This window comes from Octopus sinensis, linkage group LG6 (assembly GCF_006345805.1).
Source record: "Octopus sinensis linkage group LG6, ASM634580v1, whole genome shotgun sequence".
NCBI classification, from domain to species: domain Eukaryota; kingdom Metazoa; phylum Mollusca; class Cephalopoda; order Octopoda; family Octopodidae; genus Octopus; species Octopus sinensis.
The window spans coordinates 42,649,852-42,669,973 of NC_043002.1; the positions used below are offsets into that span (position 1 = coordinate 42,649,852).

Consider the following 20,122-nt stretch of genomic DNA (forward strand, 5'->3'; position numbering starts at 1 on the left):
ACAGGTAACAGCAGAATCCAAATTTTATATATTAACAAAATTGTTCAACAAGCAACTTACAGGTATCATTTGGCCAGAAATTCCATCAAAACGGGCTCCAGCATCATATGCACCATGTACGAGCATTGTCTGCTGGGGGATCGTTGATGCTGGAGACTGAAATTTCAACAATATATTAAAACAGGGTCAACAGTTAGCCTTCTAATTAGTCTTAAGCCAGTTTTCTTTTCTTTTCTTTTTTTTTTTTTTTTTTACTATTCGTAACCATTTTCCATTGAAGCAGAAGTGACGTAGCTTTTGCAAGTTTGGACATTTCAATACTGAGTACCCTACCCTACCATGAAAGAAAAATGGAAACTGCTCCCATCATAGTCTGCTTCACAGATTGCTAGATAGACTACCATGTTTAAAAGATTATTAATATAATAGGTGTAGGCAGAGTAAAGTTTGCTTCATTCAGTCACTGTGCTTATTTGTAATATAAGTTTATGAAATTAAGAAACATTTTTTAAACTAGAGAAAAAAAAAAGTTTTTTTTTTAAATGAGTGGGGAGAGGGAATACAGGAATTTAATTAAGGTAATCAAATGCAATTTTAACATGGTATTTGTTATAATATAAAATGCTACGTATATATAAATTTTAATTACTAGTAAAATAATTTTAAAAAATGAACATGAATACAATTAAAATCAATATACATTTAGATGGAAAAAAAATTGAGAAAGAAAAAGATGAACAAAGAATATAAATCAAATCTATACTTTTTTAGTGAGGAGGAGGTCAGGTTCTACTATATATTTGCAGTCATTTCTCATTCTTTAAGATAAGGTTAAATTTGGAGACAAGAAGTGACATGCAATCAGAAACATTCTAAAAGTATATATATACATGTATATAGCATATTATATAACTATGTTAATTGACTAGCAGATTTTAGAATTTTGTGTAGTGTGCGCATGTGTGTGTGTGTGTGTGTGTGTGTATGTGAAAATATAACTTTGCAACTTAGATCTTTACGCGCACGCTGTCCTCCACACAATTCTTTATTGTCATTGGCAACAGATTCATTTTCCATGCTTGCATGCATTAAATGTTTTGTCAAGTCATATCTATTATTAAAAGCTAACCAATCTAGCAACAAGAAACACTATGTAAACAGAGCAAGTGTAAAAAAATTACAGCTAGATAACAGCAATACCTAAAAAGAAAAAAACTAAAAGAGAAACAAAACAAAACAAACAAAAATAACTAATGGTTAGATAGAGAATTTGTTTTGTGAAAAGTGACAGTTGGGTAACAAGTATGAAGTTTTCTTAGTGCAGATGTTATAGTGCTGATAGAGCAAGCAAAGAAATGCCAAAAGTATCACAAAGCTATTGTGATTGAATTTACCAATAAATGTAGAAAACATGCAAAATATTGCTGCAAAGCTGTGAACACTGTGCATCAGTAAATAATCATCAAATAGCAATGAAATGTGGATAAAAATTCAAAAGGATAACAAATAAGCTTTATGGTAGGTTAATTCTTGGATTTGTAGTGCAGATGTTAAAGCAAAGTATTAATGGAAAAGAACTATATTAAATAACTTTCTAAGCAATTGCATGAAGAAAGAGATTAAACAAAACAAAGCAGTAGGAGTGAACACACATAAGCCCAAAAAACAACAAGAAACTATTTCAAAAGAAATAATGAGCATTATGCTACTGCATAGAAAAGAAAATTAGCTGTTATGCAATGTGCAAAAAATTTTTCAATAAGGGATAACATTAAATAATAACTAAATGATTTTGTAACAAGACCAAGACAACTCAAATTTCATTTCTTTTTTTTTTGTTAAATTTTATTTGCTACAAATTTCAAGATCACAAACTGATTGTAGCAATAAATAAAATTCTTTAAGTGTTGATTATTGGAACTTACAGGTGAGTAGGAAGGAGGAAGTCCTTGAGCTAGAGCTTCCTGGCCAGGAATGCCATATCTGTAATAATAACCATATGATGGTACCACTGAAAAAGAAAGAGTTAAATTATTTACAATAATTGTTTTTCACTAAGAGTTAGATTCTACAAGGAAACAAAAAAAAAAAAAGGATATATTGTTTCAACAACTTTCTGTAGTTCTGCATATATGTGAACTTTCAAAAGTATGAAATATTTTCTCAAAATATCTAGTTAGAACAATGATACCAAAGCATAAGTTACAGCTTTTCAGATGTTATTTTCTAAATGAAATTCTACACTTGCACAATTCAATTCAAATATGCAATTCCATATTTATTGTTTACTTTCTCATTCAAAAAGTTTACATATGAATTTATGTGATCACATTTAAAACGATTTCAATGTTTGCTTAGTCAAACCTTTAAGGGTTCTCAATCGAATAATTTGTTGCACCTACACATTATCTCCCCTTTCTCTCACCTGCTTAAATCCATCTACTCTCGTTAGTTCAAATCTATAATTAGTCTCATCTTCAAAAAAGGATTACCTTTCATATGAAGAATAACTCTTCAAACGGTTTTTTTTTATTTTTAACTTTCTAGTTGTTGGTTTGATTAATAGTTTGTTTCACTCCAACGGTATTTAGTACTAAGCATGACGTGCAGTTTCAGAAAATACAAATTCTTCTAACAAGAAGGAATGGTGTTGAACTAAGTACAACTGATTATTAATTCAAATAATATAGTTTTCATTACATTTCAGCCTTATTCTAACTTTTAATATGGTCTCCACAAACTGTAGAAACTCATTTGCTCAACGTTTGGACTTGGTTCAAAGCGATCACTTTGTAGGGAACTGATCAGGGAATTGAATAATCCTTAGTGTATAACTGATACTTATTTTACTGATCCTAGTGACACAAAAAGCAATGTTAGTCCCAGTGGAATTCAATGTAGAAAAATTGCTTCTAATATTGATTTTACTAAAGTAATATTATAAAAGAGTATAGGTATAGGCGTAGCTGTGTAGCTAAGAAGCTTGTTTCCTTCTCAACCAGGTAGTCTTGGGTTCAGTCTCACGGTATGACACCTTGGGCATGTGTCTTTTACTAAAGGCCCAGACTGACCAAAGCCTTGTGAGTAGATTTTTGTGTACCCTTGTTTTAACATCAGGTAAGGATTGTAAAAAAGCATCACTGTCATATAAGCAATTTTGTTCGTTTCCAATCTTCCATGGCCATGGGTAAATATTATCTTGCTTGGAAACAGCTATGGGTTGGCAGCAGAAAGGGAAGCTGTAAAGAAATTGGCCTCATTTCTGTCCAACTCATGTAGCAAGCATGGAAAAGTGGACGTTAAACAATAACATTTTACTTTTGATAAGAAATATAAAATGTACTTGTTAAGCTTTTAACTATTTGAAAAATACAATAGCCTGGCTCTTTCTCACAACACAAGCTATTTGTTCTAGATAACATTGAAGCTTACAATTTCACAAGAAACTTTTTACCAACAAACTCATATATTAATAGACATAAAAAAAAAAGAATGAAATAGAATTTTTGGCACTGGAATAAAATTTGCAGAGCTTCAAGAAATAGAGTTCTATAGAAGAAAGTTTCTAAGAAATGTACATTCATAATTCTTAAATCATAAACACAGTTGAACATGTTTTGTACGATGTACTGCTTAGAGCTAATTCTATCTTCAACTGAATTCTAAAACTGTATGTTATAATGTTATAATGAATTATGTACAAGTTAAAAGATGTGTAGTTTTATGATGTATCATTATGTTGTTCTTTAACTGCACAATTTAATTAACTTATTCTGAATCTTTCCTAACAAATTCTTGCCTAACATAAACAAATAAATTCATAATACTTCCTAAGACATTTTTATAGCATACTATTTGGATGAGCTTTTACCTTTCTTACAAAATATGCTTAATAATGCTAAAGTATATTTTGTTTACTAGACACTTTATCATTTATTTCCAGACACACACACACTATGTGCTGAAGTTTTAACTTCTCTATACTACCATATAAGTTGAAACAAATTTGCAAAGGGGCCAAAAAGCATCATTAGCCACATTATATACTGCCAAGCCATTGAATTGTGTGTTTGCACTTCTGGACACAAGTTCTATTTTCATTCTATGGTTAAGCAGTTAGTAGTGAAGTAGCACATCCAGCTGTAAAAATTTGCTCCAACAATATGCAAACTCACTCAATCTTTGACAGTATGTAAAATCTGGTGTAAACAAGTAGACTGGTGAAAATACATGACAAATCCTGGAGAAGAATAAAAATTGCTTCTTGTTATAAAATTTGCAGTCATACTTCACAATAATAATTTCATAAGCCTAATATTCACATAAAGGTGTACACCTAAGAAGACTTTATTAGGTGTTTTTCACTCTCCACTAGTAATGCAATTTAAAAAAAAAAATTGGACTAGAATCAATTATCAAACATAGACTTTAATGTACTACAGCTACTATGATACTTCAGATATTTATAGGAGATTGAAAAAAGTAATGCTCATGTCTTTCTGAGAGAAATCAATGAAATAACTAAAGTGGGTTTGATAGATTTCATAGTTATGGCAATGTAGATTGTCACGACAAAATTTAAGTGTTTCACTGCATCAACAATGAAACAGCAGAAGCATGCTTTAATAGAAAGCAAAAACTAAATCATGAAGATGTGTGGTCTAGTGATTAGGGTGCTACACTCAAGATTGTAAGATTATGGTTTTGATTCCTGGACTGGGCAGTATGTTATGTTCTTGAGCAAAACACTTTATTTCATGTTGCTCCAGTCCACTCAACTGTAAAGTAGTCTCAGCAACAGCTGGAAAGTTAACCCTGTGACAACTCAATACCTTGTTAAGTGAGCAAAGTACTGTAATCTTAGTTACTTATAAGCCACGGAAACCAGGTTGAGCTCCTGCCTTATAAGTTCTTTGGCTCATGACAGACCTACTAAGGGAACTGAGCCCAAGGAAGACTGCAATAACAAATATACATAATTTCATAGGGTAACCAAGTAACATATGTACCACATACTTCTGCTTCGCTATTCAACAAAGACATTCTAAAAGAGGTCTATCCATATGATAAATGAATTTGGTATTAAATATGCATGTTTGTAATTTGTTCCTTTTGTTGAATAATCAGTTATGATTTCACCTAAATGCCTCAACAACTGAGAGCTACATATCTCAAAAGGTTGGATAAAACTATACTAGTAAAGAAATTGAGTTGACAGATTTCTGCTATATAAGTTGGCCTTGTGCATGATAAAAAAAACCCCACATTATTTCATACAGATTTAATCATTGTATGATTATGTATGTAGACCCCGTCTATTTTTAATCTAAGATACTTATTCTATACATTATCTAAATATTTAATGCTAAATAATTCCTCTTGTTTCCTTGGAGCTATTTAGAATGAGTTGCAACACAAAAGCTCAATTAAATGCAAATACAATTGATAATCCTTTATCTGATATTCTGAAATCCCAAAACCTCCAAGATCTGAAAATCATTTGAGATGCTTCAAGAGAGAGAAGCATCACCCAAAAACATCCCAGAAGGTGCCCAAAAGATTCTTTGAAAATGTGCAGATGTTGCAAGCCATGCCTAAAACTATCATTATGTATGGAGTAACATCATCTGCTCCATGTTAGGAAAAGTATAAAAAGTGGAATTTTTCGTGAAAAGCAAAAAAACTCTGAAGTACACACATGGAACTGGGCTAGTATCAAATTTATATAAAATTACTTTCACAGTACAAGTTGTACAAGGTGGTATCCAAAAAGTCCCCAGGCTAGTTCTGTAGTGCACCAATAGATAGCAACACACAGTTGCTTGTGCAGTGAGAGCTAGCAGTGATCTTCATGATGCAGTGTGCTGAGTGACATCACTGTGTTTACTTCACAAGTTGTGAAATTTGTGTTTTTGTGATCACATGTATGTTGTAGTCTGTGATTTTGTCATGGACAGGAAGTTGGAACAAAGAGCCAATGTGAAATTTTGCATTAAACTTTGGAAGTCCACTACAGAGATATTGAGCATGTTTTGGCAAGCTTATGGGGTGATGAGGCAATGTTTTGAAGTGTTTGAGAGAGGACATTTGGTGAAGGCAACCAGATCTGTGGAGCACAAAGAAATAAAATTTTCCCGATGATAATGCACTCTGTAACTGAGCTTTCCTTACTTGTGAGTTTCTCACCAAAAACAACATGGTATTGCTTCTGCACCCACCCTATTCGCCAGATTTAGCATCTGCAGACTTCTATCTCTTCCCTGAGGTCAAAATGCAGCTCAAAGGTTGCAGTTTGAACAGTGTTGTTGAGATCCAGAGCAAATTACAGAAGGTCCTCAATAGAAGCAAGAATAAATTGAGCAAAAACCAAAGTCATAGAAAGTAGGAAGGCAGACAAATTACAAATCCCTTCAGGTAGATGGCCCTGCTCAATCTGTAGAAAAGGTGTAGGTAGAAATTCCATAAGATGCATCCAGTGTAATCTTTGGACACATAAAAGGTGCAGCAACGTTAGAGGAAGGTTAACAGTGAAACTTTTGTATGTGGAAGATGCACAGGTACAACAAATGCTGAAAATGCACAGAAAATAGACTCCAAGGTAGTAGATAGCTTCCGCTATCTAGGTGACCAAGTTAGTACTGGCGGTGGATACTCCAAGAGTGTAGCGGTGAGAATAAGATTAGGCTGGGTAAAGTTCAGAGATCTCCTACCTTGCTGGCAACAAAGGACCTCTCTCTCAGAGTAAAAGGGAGATTGTTTGATGTCTGTGTTGCCAACAGCTATGCTGCATGGCAGTGAAACATGGGCTATGGCAGCTGAGGACATGCACAGGCTTGAAAGAAATGAAGCTAATATGCTTCGCTAGATGTGCAATGTCGGTGTGCATGTTTGAGGAAACCTGTGGTAGAGGTAGATCCAGGAAGACATGGGACGAGGTGGTGAAGCATGATCTTCAATGACTTGTGGCGGAGACCTCTGGCGATGTGCTGTACTTGAGAGGACCCGTCAAGCCAAGTGCACCCGTGCTGGTGGCATGTAAAGAACATCTTTTGAATGTTGCGCCTGACGGAGGCAAAGTGGCTGAGTTCCTTTCAAGTAGTGGGCCTTGTGGAGGGAACGACCAAGACCTTTGGCATTATGTCGTGCTTGAGAAGAAGACCCATCAAGCCGAGCAAAATCAGTCATGGCAGATACCAGTGTCACAGAAACTGGCACGTAAAAGCACCCATTACACTCTAGGAGTGATTGATGTTAGGAAGGGCATCCGGCTGTAGAAAACCATGCCAAATCAGACTGGAGTCTGGTGCAGCCTTCCAGTGCAGTCAAGCTGTCCAACACAAGCCAGCATGGACAACAGACATTAAATGATGATGATGAATAAAAACATTTTCCAGGCTGGTTTCCAAAGTGATAGGAATGTTGGAACTGGTGTATTGCAACACAAGGTAACTATTTTGAAGGAGATGATGTTAAAACTTAGATAAATAAGTTAGTTAGTTAGTTAATTTTGGGCTCAAAAAGCAAGGCCATGTAGGGGACATGGAGTTATATACAGGGTGGTGTTCATGTAAAGAGTTCAGGCCACTTGTGGTCAAGGGAGACTTTGAACCGAGCAGTCGTCAGCATCTTCACCATCTCGTCCGGCAGCTTATTCCACGGATCCGCAACCTGGGCGGAGAAAGCCCCTCTCCTTCGATTGAGATGAAATCATCACAGATAGAGCTTTTCGGAGTGACCCCGCAGCCGAGGCTCTGGAGCAGGAGTGAAGAACAACTCTTTCGAGAGGTTACACTTTCCGCTTAGGAGGTTGTGAGCAAGAATGAGATCACCACGGCGTCGTTGTTTTCCTAGAGAATAAAGGTCGAGCGTCTTCAGCCTTTCTTCATAAGACAAATTCTTGAGACCAAGAACCATGCGGGTAGCCAGCTTCTGGACTCTTTCGAGATGCTGTATGTCTTTGAGGAGATAAGGAGAAGAGGCTTGAATCCCGTACTCCAATATGGGTCTCACCAGCGTGACATAGAGCGGTAGGAATATGGCTGCTGTGAGCATTCTGAATGACCGTCGAATCAAGAACAGAACTCTGCGTGCTTTGTTGGCAGCATGGATGCACTGGGCCGAAGGCGAAATGGAGGAATCCACCAAGATACCCAGGTCCTTTACCTGGTCGGTCCTCTCCAGCAGCAGACGACCCGGCTCGAAATCAAGTAGAGTATTAAAGTTGAGTTATTTTGTATTAAACTTAACTAGTCCGGGAACTTTTTGATATCACCTTGTATTATGAAATTCAGATGGATAACATATTTAAACTCGGATCCCATCTTTAAACTGTCCTATTTATAGAAGTAAATATATAATCATACCAAAATCCAAAACAGTTCTAGTCAAAGAATTTCAGTTAAAGGATTAATAACTATAAAAATCTAAATTGTAGTATTTTGTATATCGATTTGATTAAGCAACTAGAAAACTGGGATAAAACATTTTCAATAGATTTTCTGAAAAAAGTAGAGTAACAGATATAAGTGAAATTTATATTTTATCTATCTTTAATTATTTTCCAATCAAAATATTAAGTTTAAAAAGCTCTTGCTCTATTATTCTGGTTTCTTCAAGTAGCTGCAAGTGAAATGTATTTCATAATGCTGTGCCAAGAATCTCTGTTCTGCATTATATTGGATAGGTTTTCAATTTCATGTTACATGCATCTGCCAATGGCATCAATGCAGTTGAGTAGTCTTCATCCTCTGTAAGGATACGAATGTCTCCAAAATAGAACAAACATCTGATATGGCCTCTTGTTCAGTTTGAGAGAAGTTGCCAGCAAAACCTACTATGTATGGAACAACAATAGTAGAAATGGGTAAAGTGTATCCATAAATCTCTTTGGTTTTGTGCACATGCTTTGAGAGGTTTTCAACCCTCATGAGACAACTCCTTCATAGCGAAGGTTTCAGCTCCATAAAGAAGTTCTCAACACGTCCTGAAGAAGGCCAGGCTTGTTGACTGACTTACTTGAATGCCAGATGTTTTGAAGCATGTTACGACACCTCATACTTGTCGCTTCCATGTCGGGAAGTCTTACATGTTGTTAGCAATGTGGAACCTAACATGCTTGAAATCACTGACTTCAAGTTGTGTTCTATCATTGGAACAAATTAACAGATGGCTTTCATCCACATTGATGCTCATGCATTCAGTCTTCTTTATAGTAAGAAACCATCTTTGACAGCAGTAAATATTCAAGGGATATTAAGTTTTGTGCACTACACAGTTGATGAGCTCCGAGGGCAAGGTCATCAATATAGTTAAGGTCAGAGATAGAGGCTCTACTGATGTCTTGATTGCTTTTACTTGATAGTAAGATCTGTCTTGGATGGCATCAAGATGTAGTCTACTACAATCACTACATGGAAAAACTCTTGTTGTTGGAAAGGTTTTAATTGGACAATCTGTGCTTTGCACAAAGCTTACGGGGGTTTTTGTACATGATTGTTGATGGCTTTTATAATCTCATCTGGAAGTCAGTGACTTTAGGCATTGCTAACAGCACGTAAAACTTATAAACATGCAAGCAACGAGTAGGAGATGTCCAACAGGATTCAAAACATCTGGCAGTCAAGTTCTTTCATGATTCATTTAGGGACACAGATCTGAGGTTAAGAAAATTGATCTACAACTGTGTGGTTTTGGGCTTGTTCCTTCTGCACTCTAATTTAGGTAAATGTCTTGCAAGTGAAATCTGTTAGAAAAAAATTGTAGAAGCCCATCAGATGAACCATTTCTGTTCTTAAATATCTTTCATAGAATCTAGTGTTGCAAGCATTTATTTGGACCAGTCTGAGTGTATCTTCATTCTACTAGTCTCCAAAGCCTTGAAAATGGTCATGCGTTCTGTTGTTCTTCCTCTAAGTAATATTTAAGAAAATTGTTAATTTCTTTCAGACACTGGTGTAAGGCCTCACATTTTCATGGTAGAACAGTAAAGATTATGTGAGACTGATGCTTTTCAAGAGCATTAATGACATATTTGAAAGGACATGACTGTTGCAGTTCTCATTTGTATCTAATAAAAACTTATAAGACTTACAAATTTTAATACAAAAGTGCATCAACCATAAGGGTATATTACTGAATTTAGAAGTAAGTTCAAGGACACTTATAACACATTATGCTTTTTTAGAGTAAGCACTTAAAATCTGCAACCCCCAAATTAGATAGTAGGTGTTATCCTGTGATTTAATGAGGAAGAGAAATTCATTTGTGAAGCAAAAGTTCTAATATACTTAGAATTTACAAGCCATCATCAAACTCATGTTAAGAAAACAAAATAAACGTATTAACCCTTTTGTTACCAGATTTCTGCTGAGATATGCTGTGTTTCATTCAATTACATTAAATATAACAAAGAATTTAGTAAAATAACTTAGATATCATTAAGTTAGTGTTAGGAACATAAATTGTGACTAAGGTTTTGGTGGAAGATTTTAATTCAAAACTTATGAAAACAAGACATTTGTACAAAGAGCCAGAGGCAGTTTCAGCCGGGTTGGTATCAAAAGGGTTAATTATCGCAATCAATAGTTTAACATAAGGTTTTTTTTTTATGCTAGGATGGACTGAAGAAATTTACAATGTGTAGTGTTAAAAATACTGTTGGATTAATTAGTTTACCAAATTTGGTAAATTTGTACTTACACTGGTATGTAGTAGGATATGGAGAACCTGGTATGTATGTAGGCATAGGTTGTGGTATTGTAGGTACTCCAGCAGTGGGGACATAAGTGTACTGAAGCGGATATGGGCTTTTGTTACCTATAAACAGAAATAAGACACAGGAGATAAACAAAGTAAATCATTATATGCAAAGGGCACAGATTTAGGGGAAAAGAGGGTTATAAAATAAACAAACAGGATACAAAAATAATTAAAAAATAAAATGAGCTGAGGCAAATAATTCAATTGAGCTAATGGTACAAATTTAGACAATATGAAAACATTCATCAAAAAGTAAATTAAAATCTTTTCTCTAATTCAAGACATTGAATGTAAGGTTTATGGTGTGATCTACAGAATACAGAAAATATCTCAAAATAATGCTACTATCAACATTAACTGCTTGCTCTGGTTTATCCATCCGACTAAAAAGCAGATTCTACTACTTTTCTTTGAGTGTTTAGTAATAGGAAGGGTACAGTCAGCTGTCATACTACTGCACTTTTGCTAATTGTTTTAGATACCTATGTAGTTGTGAACAAATGGGGGGAGAGAGAGAGAGACTAGAACCTGACTGGCACTCATTTACAGCTGAGTAAACTGGAGCAACATGAAATAAAATGTTCTTGTCAAGGACACAACTTGCAGCCTGTTCCAGGAATTGAGCCCACAAGGTCATATGTTTTCATAACAGGAAACTTGTTTAGTTGTAAAATCATTCCCTGGATAAACATTCTGCTTGTGCTAACAAGAGGACCACTAAAATGTTTCACAGTTATTAACAAAAGCTAATCATTGTAGAAATGATAATTTTCAAAATGGATGTTGCAAAATCAGGTTCTAAAAGAAATAAAACTTCATCTGATGAGGGGGCATGTAAAACAATCTGGCTTGTATTGTATCAAGAATAAATAATATGGCAGGATAAAGCAGTCAAATGGAAATAATAGATTGTGTTATAAAAGAAAAAAAAATTGTAACATTACTAAAACTGAAATACATTATCAAATAATTAAAAAAAACAACAACAAATAATTGTACTAATTGTAGCCTTTAATAAATGTTTTGTTTAATGAATTTATTTACAATATGTGACAATCACCACTAATCCGACCATAAACAAAAAATTCTTTGTAATAACATGCAGCAATTATATTGTTTCATTATCATTATTCCTTCAACCAAATTAGACTAACACTTGTAGGAAGTTTATAATTCTAGATTTAGAAAAAGACTAGTAAATTGACAAGTTTCAAATGTCAGTTATTCTTAACTAGTAGTATCAAACATCACACATAAGATATCCTTAATATGATTTAGACAAGTAGAACAGAAACAAAAACACAAACTATTCAATCTAGAGATCGTATAGTTTTATATCTAATAAATGGAAGTTTATCTGTTTTATGACAATAAGTATTAAAAAAAACACTCAATATATCAACCAAAACTAATCTTTAAAATATTTAAAAGTATAATAAAAGAAGCCAGAACCATTAGATTCCATGCGTGGATTACTATCTGCTAATTATGCTTAGAAAACCAGCCAACAGCAATCATTAGATGACATGATTTCTGGAACTATTGCAGGTTTAGGTAATTTAAACTAAGACTTGTTTGTAGAGAAGATTACATATAATGATGTATGACTGACATGAAAATTAAATCTATTATTGAGGAAAACCTTTCTAACACTTCAGCATTCAGAGTTAAATTTAATGCTTTCTTATTCACAATTTTGAATTAACGATGCATTATCTCCCAGTTTCAAAATTTTGACAATGCAGTTTTTTGATTTTTTGCATGCCTACTCAACACAGATCCTAGAATATTTAGGTTGGATATGGCCAGTTTAAATGCTGAAGGTTAAATATGCATACATACAAATAAATTTATAAGAATTTCAAAATTTAGTAGCTGGTATGAACTCATATGAATATGAATGATAAAAGTATTATTAGTACTTGTTTTCAAGTAGATAGGTATAAAGCTTTGTTGTTTTTGGGTTAAATCTAACTTGTCCTACATTCCTGAAAGACTTTACTGAACGAGACTGTATTACAATTATCCCGTATTTAAAGCTTCAGTTTACTACTCATTGACATTGCTTTCTTAGTGTCTATCATTTACTGAAGACTAATAATAAGTACCTTGTGTTTTTTTTTTGAGGTAGCGTAAGAAAAAAAATAAAGAAAATAATATAATGAAAATGATTGGGGAAAAATGAAATTAACGAGTTAAACCATGGAGCAACTATATCAGGTAATTCCAGTACATTAATCAATATATAGTTTCATCATACAAATTGGCATACTAGAAATGGTTTCAAATGTGTGCAACACAGATGCAGTTCTCATTGTATACATAAGTAACTTAATTTAAATGGTTAAAGTGAAACCCCACATTGCATTTTACTATTGTATATAAAAATAACTACCAGTGAAGAGTTGTACTTGAACACAAAATCTCAAGACAGACCATGTAAAAGAGACTTTGAAGCATATATAGAGTCTACAAATAAAAAAAGTTTCGATAACTCACAAGAAGAATGATTCTTCAGCTAAGGTGAATTAAAGATTTATTCATGAAGATTTTATCAGAAAATTGAACAATATCCTTTTTAAATTACATGCTTCAGTCAAGAATATTCCTCATACGTGGAACATATTAAGAGGATGGTTATTTCATGTTACCTGATACACTATGAAATAATTATTAGCAAAAACCAGACTAATTTTATGTCAAATAAGTTTGTTTTTCCTAACCTCCATAACTTGATAACTTACTGGCTTCAAGTCATGTTGATGTAGCAATGGCAAGGCTTCATATGTAAGTAATTTAACTGCAATATTTCAGTTTATTTGATGTTTTCGGGTATCTAATTTTCTGGTTTGCAATAGGAAGAAAAAGATGAGTAAGATAAAGACTTAAGTAAAAGAAAAAATCTATTAGGCACAGGCATGGCTGTGTGGTAAGAATTTTGTTTCCCAACTACATGGTTCCAGGTTAAGACCTACTGTGTGGCACCTTGGGCAAGTGTCTTCAACTATAGCTTTTACTACTGAGCAAAGCTTGGTGAGTGGATTTGGTAGACAGAAACTGAAAGCTCATCATTTATATATATGTGTATGTGTGTCTTTGTGTATATGTTTGTTTCCACCATTGCTTGTTGTCCCATAACTTAGAGGTTTGGCAAAAAAGAGATCGATAAAATAAGAATGAACAACATTGATTGTATGATATTGATGATGGAGCTCATTTGCAACCATCATGTGATGTCTAGACAAGGGTACATTTTGAACCCAAGAACACATGGTTTGGAAGCAAGTTTCTTAACCAAACAGCCAATGGTATACCATTTAGATGTTAACTACTTAGAGTACAATAATCATCACTTATCCATTCATTTACATTTTTGAGTGGCACAGGTTGTAGAAAAAAAAAGTGCTTTATTAGCTACTACTGTCCAAAGTGACACCACAGCAGAGCCATAAAATATGTCTTAATACCACTCCTGTCAATAATTTTGTGTATAATTACTACTTAATAATGGATCCAATGTTTTGTTTTAAATTTTTATTAATTGCCTTTACTGCTTGATTCAAACATATGTCACATAAAATCTTTTTTCTTCAGGTTTACATTGTTGAAGCAGCTGAGACATGTTAGTCCAAGCATGTATATAGGTTAGACAGAATTTGTTGAAAATTTTTCTATTGCTGGAAGCCTTTCCTGTTGCTAACACTTATCTGTTTCCAAGCAAGGTGATATTCCAAATGACCAGGCATTGTTTTCAGAGAAGATTAGAAATGAAGGACACCATTTGCATGACAGGGACATTTGTTTACAACTATTACATGAAATCAAAGAAAGGTGATGTGCTTGTGCGTGCGTGCACACACCACACACACACAATGACCTTCTTTTGGTTTCTATCCCCAAAATCCACTCATAAAACTTTTGTCAGTTCGGGGCTATAGAAGAACTTGCCCAAGGTGCTATGCAGTGGGACTGAACATGAAACCATATTGTTGAGAAACTGTACCTGAGACCATGTTGTTGTTCTTATCAAACAGTCATGCCTTATAAAAATGATTGGTAATTTTTAGTGTCATAGAGAAACTATAAGCCTCCAAACAAAGTGAGACCTTTTTCTTTGGTCTCTGAGTGAAGCCTTTCTATTTGGTCTCCGAACTTCTGCATATGCAAGAAAACAACATTAGAAAATTTAAAAATTCATTGTGAAACACAAGCAAACCCATTGTCCAGAACTGCTTCTAAATAAGTTGAATTTTCTACAATATAGGAAGGGAATACATCTCTATTGTTGAAACTGAATTAATAATTATCTGTATGTTTGGCTGAATAAAATGATACTTATAATTACTTAATATAAATACAAAAAGAAGGAGTGAGAGAGAAAGAATTTTTTGTTGCTTGTATCTTTTCTAATGGCAACTACATAAATTCGAATGGCTAAAATAATAAAGCTTCTATGAAGTCATTCAACATGCTACAAAAGCAGCCTCTCCCAAATCACAGTCATAGAAAAGAAAGCAAGAAGTCATGGCTGGGTAGCTTTGATACTAGGCTTGCTCAAAGCTGATTTGAGGTTAAACAAGGAGTGTTATGATTTATTTTTCAGTCTTGACTAAGTGGATAAAGTATTCAGACTACCATCATTTGTTTAAGTCTACAACCCACCTGTATGACAAGTGAAGGACAGTATCATCTATAGAAAAATCATTATGTGTAACTGGAAGTGATGGTGATGCTATTTTTTACCTCTAGATCAGCCATGGTTGAGTAGACCTAACTGAAAGGGATTCCGGCCCTTTGATCACATCCCATCTTTTCGTCTAGTCTAATGTATCTTGTACCTCAACACTTTTGCAGTAGCATCTTTGTAAGTCAGAAGTTCAAAGTTTACTGCAGACATTTGTATTGTGGCCAGTGAGAGATCCTCTATGCAGCCATTTGATCTGCTGAAAATAGCAGCCAAATTTTAAAGTTACATTCCTTCTGGCTTTGAAAAAAAAGGGAAAAAGCACATCAAATAATGCTTCTGAAGAGACAAAATGGTTGCCTTTGATGTTTACATTTCATCAGTAAATGTGATGGTTAAGGAAAATAGGCGAGAATTACTTTTATAAGTTTTACTGTTCTTTTTTCATATTTGGGGTAAGGATGGTGAAAACATTTCCAAGAATCTACCATTAATAAAATAGTGTTATTTAATGCTATATTTTATTTTCATCTTTCTTCACCCAATACTATCAATGAAGTATTACTTGTTTTGACATGTTTAAGTCTAATGCATAAAAAAAAAAGACTAATAGGACAATTTCCTGTTTCTAACTGGTAATAATCTCTAATCAATACACTGTCAATTTGCAACAAATATCAAACCCACCATAAAAATCATATCTCAGATGTATTTGGTGAAAAAAAAATGGTCAAACAATATTATAAGTTGGTTTATATATAAATGCCAGACCACAAGGTGCCTAAAGGGCCTTTATAATAGTCCAAGGAAAGGATAATCATCATCATTATAATCATTTTCATATCTATGTTCCCATGCTTGCATGGGTCAGATGAAATTTGTTGAGGTAGATTTTCAGATGTCCTTCCATTCATTGACAGTTTCTAAGAATCCCTTAGTCTATTGAAGAAATGGTGTGGACAGAGTCATGAGATTTTCTTTCATTCACATTTTGCTTGCAAAGATCACACATGTAAAGACATGTCAAGAAGCCTAGATGTACTTTTGCGGTTGACTGCAAGCACAGGATACTGCATGTAATAATAGCGAGCCTGTTTTGCTTACAGCCAGCAAACAAATAATGACAAAAGAGGAATACAAAATCACACACACACACTTAAATGACTTAGTTTCTCTCAACTAATTTAACCTGAAAGTATTGGTTGATCCATGGCCATTGTATAGAAGCTTAACTGAAAATGTTTCAAAGCACACTTCATAATCACACAGCCATGCCTGCACCAATGAGCTTGTTTATGCTGGATGTGTCTGCCCATCTAACCAATTATATTGTAGTTCTTTACCATGTTGATAAAGTTTAGTATCTTAAGATCAGCCTGCAGCACATTTTCCCCTTCAACCTATTTTGCAGATCCCTTCCACTTTGGTCATTTGACTTCCATACCAATGCAATCTTTTTAACATATTACAGCTGATACCTCTAATACCGATTTTCTCTCAGCTTGCCATCATTCAAGCATGATGATATTGCACTTCTAACAGAGCCTGCTTGCAATATTTCTCTCTAGCTTCCCTTCTGTAGTCCTTGTTCCAGTCTTGGAAACATGCCACATTGCAGACAAGCATCAAGTAATGACTATCCTGACTGAAGCTACTATACTTTCACAACACCCACTTCCACCACTAATTAGGTCAGTTAGGTAAACACAAGTTGTCAACTATTTCTAGGGAGCCTTTGGGCAGTTGAAAGATTGCATTTTATGAGAGCTTTGATTTTAATGGTTACATTAGGAGCCCTTTTCATCAGCCAGACCATCTGCACACTCATAGTTTAAATTGGCTGCAGTTACAGAGTTTCCACCTGCTCCATTTCTACATATCAGGTATGACTTATCTACATAACTGTAGAATTTAATGTTAGGTCTTGCTAACTATAACTTGTCTTTCCTAGGTCAACATTGGCCTGCCTGCCTAGCATGGGGTGGCAACATCTGGAAGCTACAACTATGCAAGGAATCACATTGTGATCAGTGGTGTATAACAACATCTTTGAGTCTGATCAGTATAGTGATATATGTGTGTACATGTACCCTCATCTTGATATCAAGCAATGGCTTCAAGTGAGCATCACTGTCATACAAACAATATTGTATATTTCCTATCTTCCATGGAAAATGTGTGTGGCAAAGGGAAATATTATCATGCTTGAAAACAGGTGAGTGTTGGTGACAGGGAAGAAATAAAGCTGTATAAAATCTGTTACAGGAAACTTTATTTGACCCGTTGCAAGCATGGAAAAAGCGAGCATTAAATTATGATCATGACAAAGAGAGAATGATAAAACTGCTAATCATAAGTTTGTAGCTTGTTAGGTAATAACTGATAGTATTTTCTAAAAAAAAACTCATAAAGAAATGTAAAACTTTCTTGCTCTGATAGTTTTTATAAAAAGAAATGACCCACATTTTTGACTAGTAGTTTTTGTTTTACTGTGAGTTACAACGTAATACTAAACTGTTTAGTCATTTTAAAACTAAATGCATCTCAAATTCAATTTGTTACCTCTTTGCTGACTGTTTTCCCTCAAAGCTTTTACAGAGCAGAAACAAAAGTGTAAAAGAAATAGACAATGATTAGAAACTACATGTAGATTAACAATAAACTGTATGATCTCCAAAAGAAGCTTTTTAATAGATCAAATATGTACAGCTTAACATATCTATTTACCCATACTCATACATATGAGTAGTTAGCTATTTTAAGATGCAAACATTTGATGTGTGTGTGTGTGTGTGTGTGAAAGTGATTGGCCTATTGGTTAGGGTGTTGCACTCATGATCACTGGATTGTGGTTTTGATTCTCAAACTGTCAGTGCATTGTGTTCATAAGCAAACTTCATTTCATGTTACTCCAGTCCACTCAGCTGTAAATAGGTAACCCTATAATAGACTGGCATTTCATTCAAAGGTAATGTTGGCCAGCCTGCCTAGCCAGCAGGGTGGTACTACTTAAAAGCTACAACAATGTGAGGAAGCACATTGTGACCAATGGTATATAATACATTTGATAGTCTGGCAGATATAGTAATATATACCAAAATGGAAGACTGGAAAGCTTTTGCTATTTATTCTCTTTTACATGTTTCTTTACTATATAGGAGTTACGAAGTTATACATGTAGAAAAACATGTAAGATATCTGTCAGTAGTAATTTTTCAGACCAAGAATTAAAATAATACAAAATTTATATTGGATGGAGCTATAATATATAGAATCAAGTATTAATCAGGAGTCATATATATATAGAGATAGATAAAGAGAGAAATATAGAGAAGAAACAGAAGTATTTTCAACTCTCAAATAAAATATAACATCTAGGTATACTTTTGAGTATTGGAATATGCAGAAGTGTTTCTTGAGAGCACAGCTTGGATTATAATCCTATCTACATACTGTATATATTTGATGGGTAAAAGTCAAATCTAATGGAACAATGACCTAGCAATCAGTAGCATACTATGTTGTTTAACAGAAGAAAACACTTTAAAGTATATGAACTGAAATAAAAATACTGGCAAAGAACATCCTAAGCTATAATTACCAATGAAACCAACCAAATGAAATATGAAATAAAGCCAAAGGAGTTAGAATTGATCAACAGATATAAAGAGACAAGGAGAGATGTTTTTGGAGAAGCATCTGTAATATTTTGGCATTGAGAAAGATAATAAAACAGCTGTTAAAATGGGTGGTGATAATGTAGGTGTTAAGAATATACCAATTAAACATATGTTGCACATTTATTGAATGAAAATTATTTTATAGATATGTTAAAAGTAGCAACTGTAGAATAAATGTGCTTAAGAAATAAAAAAAAAAGGAATGTCAAAACTACATTAATACACCACAAAATTCCTATACATTATGTAAAAAATTTGTACTGAGTACTAATGGTAAAAAAAAATGTAGTAAAAGTATCTAAATTTGTCAAATGATTGTTCTACTAAAATTGATTTAAAAGAAATTAGTCTTTGACATGGAATGGAAGCCAGTATTGAATCAGCTATAAACCTCTAACTATAGAAATCAGATATAAGGTGTTTGGGCTAAATTTGACAATTCTGTATGTCTTCTTTCTTCAGGAACAGTTTGATGTATTGGTGAATAGTCAATGACATTGGAGAGCATAAAACTTGAAGCTGTAGTAGAGAAAAAGTTTGCTGATACAGAGAAATGGAAGCTATCTGAATATGGGAAGAATTACCTGTATTATGATGATTCACACTAGGTATCAAAATGCTGACAGCATGACTGCTACTCAATGCTCTGTGAACAATGTAAAGGCTGTAAGATGTGACGTGGACAACATGAAAGCCAAATTCCCTGAAAGTGTGATGGTCTTCATGTGTGTCTCCTTTGAGGGTTAAGTCATGCTGCCCACCTCCATCTCTGAACAGGGCCTTAGGCTCAATTCAGATGGCTATGTGAAACTTCTAGAGACTTCAGTTAAACCCAGGCTGAAGAGGGTTGCTGCTGGAAGGACACATGCGGCAGCAGGATTTGGCTCCTTGCCATAGATCCAAAAAAAGCCAAAAGTTGTCGTCAGAGAATTTCTACAACTTTACCAGCCTCAATCTCTGGCCTCCTAATTCCCTCAATTATAAGCTTATGGTTTACTAA

At 34.2% G+C, this 20,122-nt stretch overlaps 1 protein-coding gene across 3 annotated transcripts in view; it reads right to left on the minus strand.

Moving 5' to 3' along the window:
* LOC115212736 (DAZ-associated protein 2) overlaps window positions 1-20,122 on the minus strand; it is a 64,590-nt gene that overhangs the window by 7,085 nt on the left and 37,383 nt on the right. For 2 of the 3 annotated variants that reach the window (XM_029781383.2, XM_029781382.2), the window contains exons 2-4: window positions 10,699-10,815; window positions 1,926-2,011; window positions 61-156 (exon numbers count right to left, since the gene is read on the minus strand). In XM_029781383.2, the coding sequence (XP_029637243.1) occupies window positions 61-156; window positions 1,926-2,011; window positions 10,699-10,815 (299 nt within the window). The remainder of the gene's footprint in view (window positions 1-60; window positions 157-1,925; window positions 2,012-10,698; window positions 10,816-20,122) is intronic. The other variant, XM_029781384.2, reaches the window with a different exon arrangement.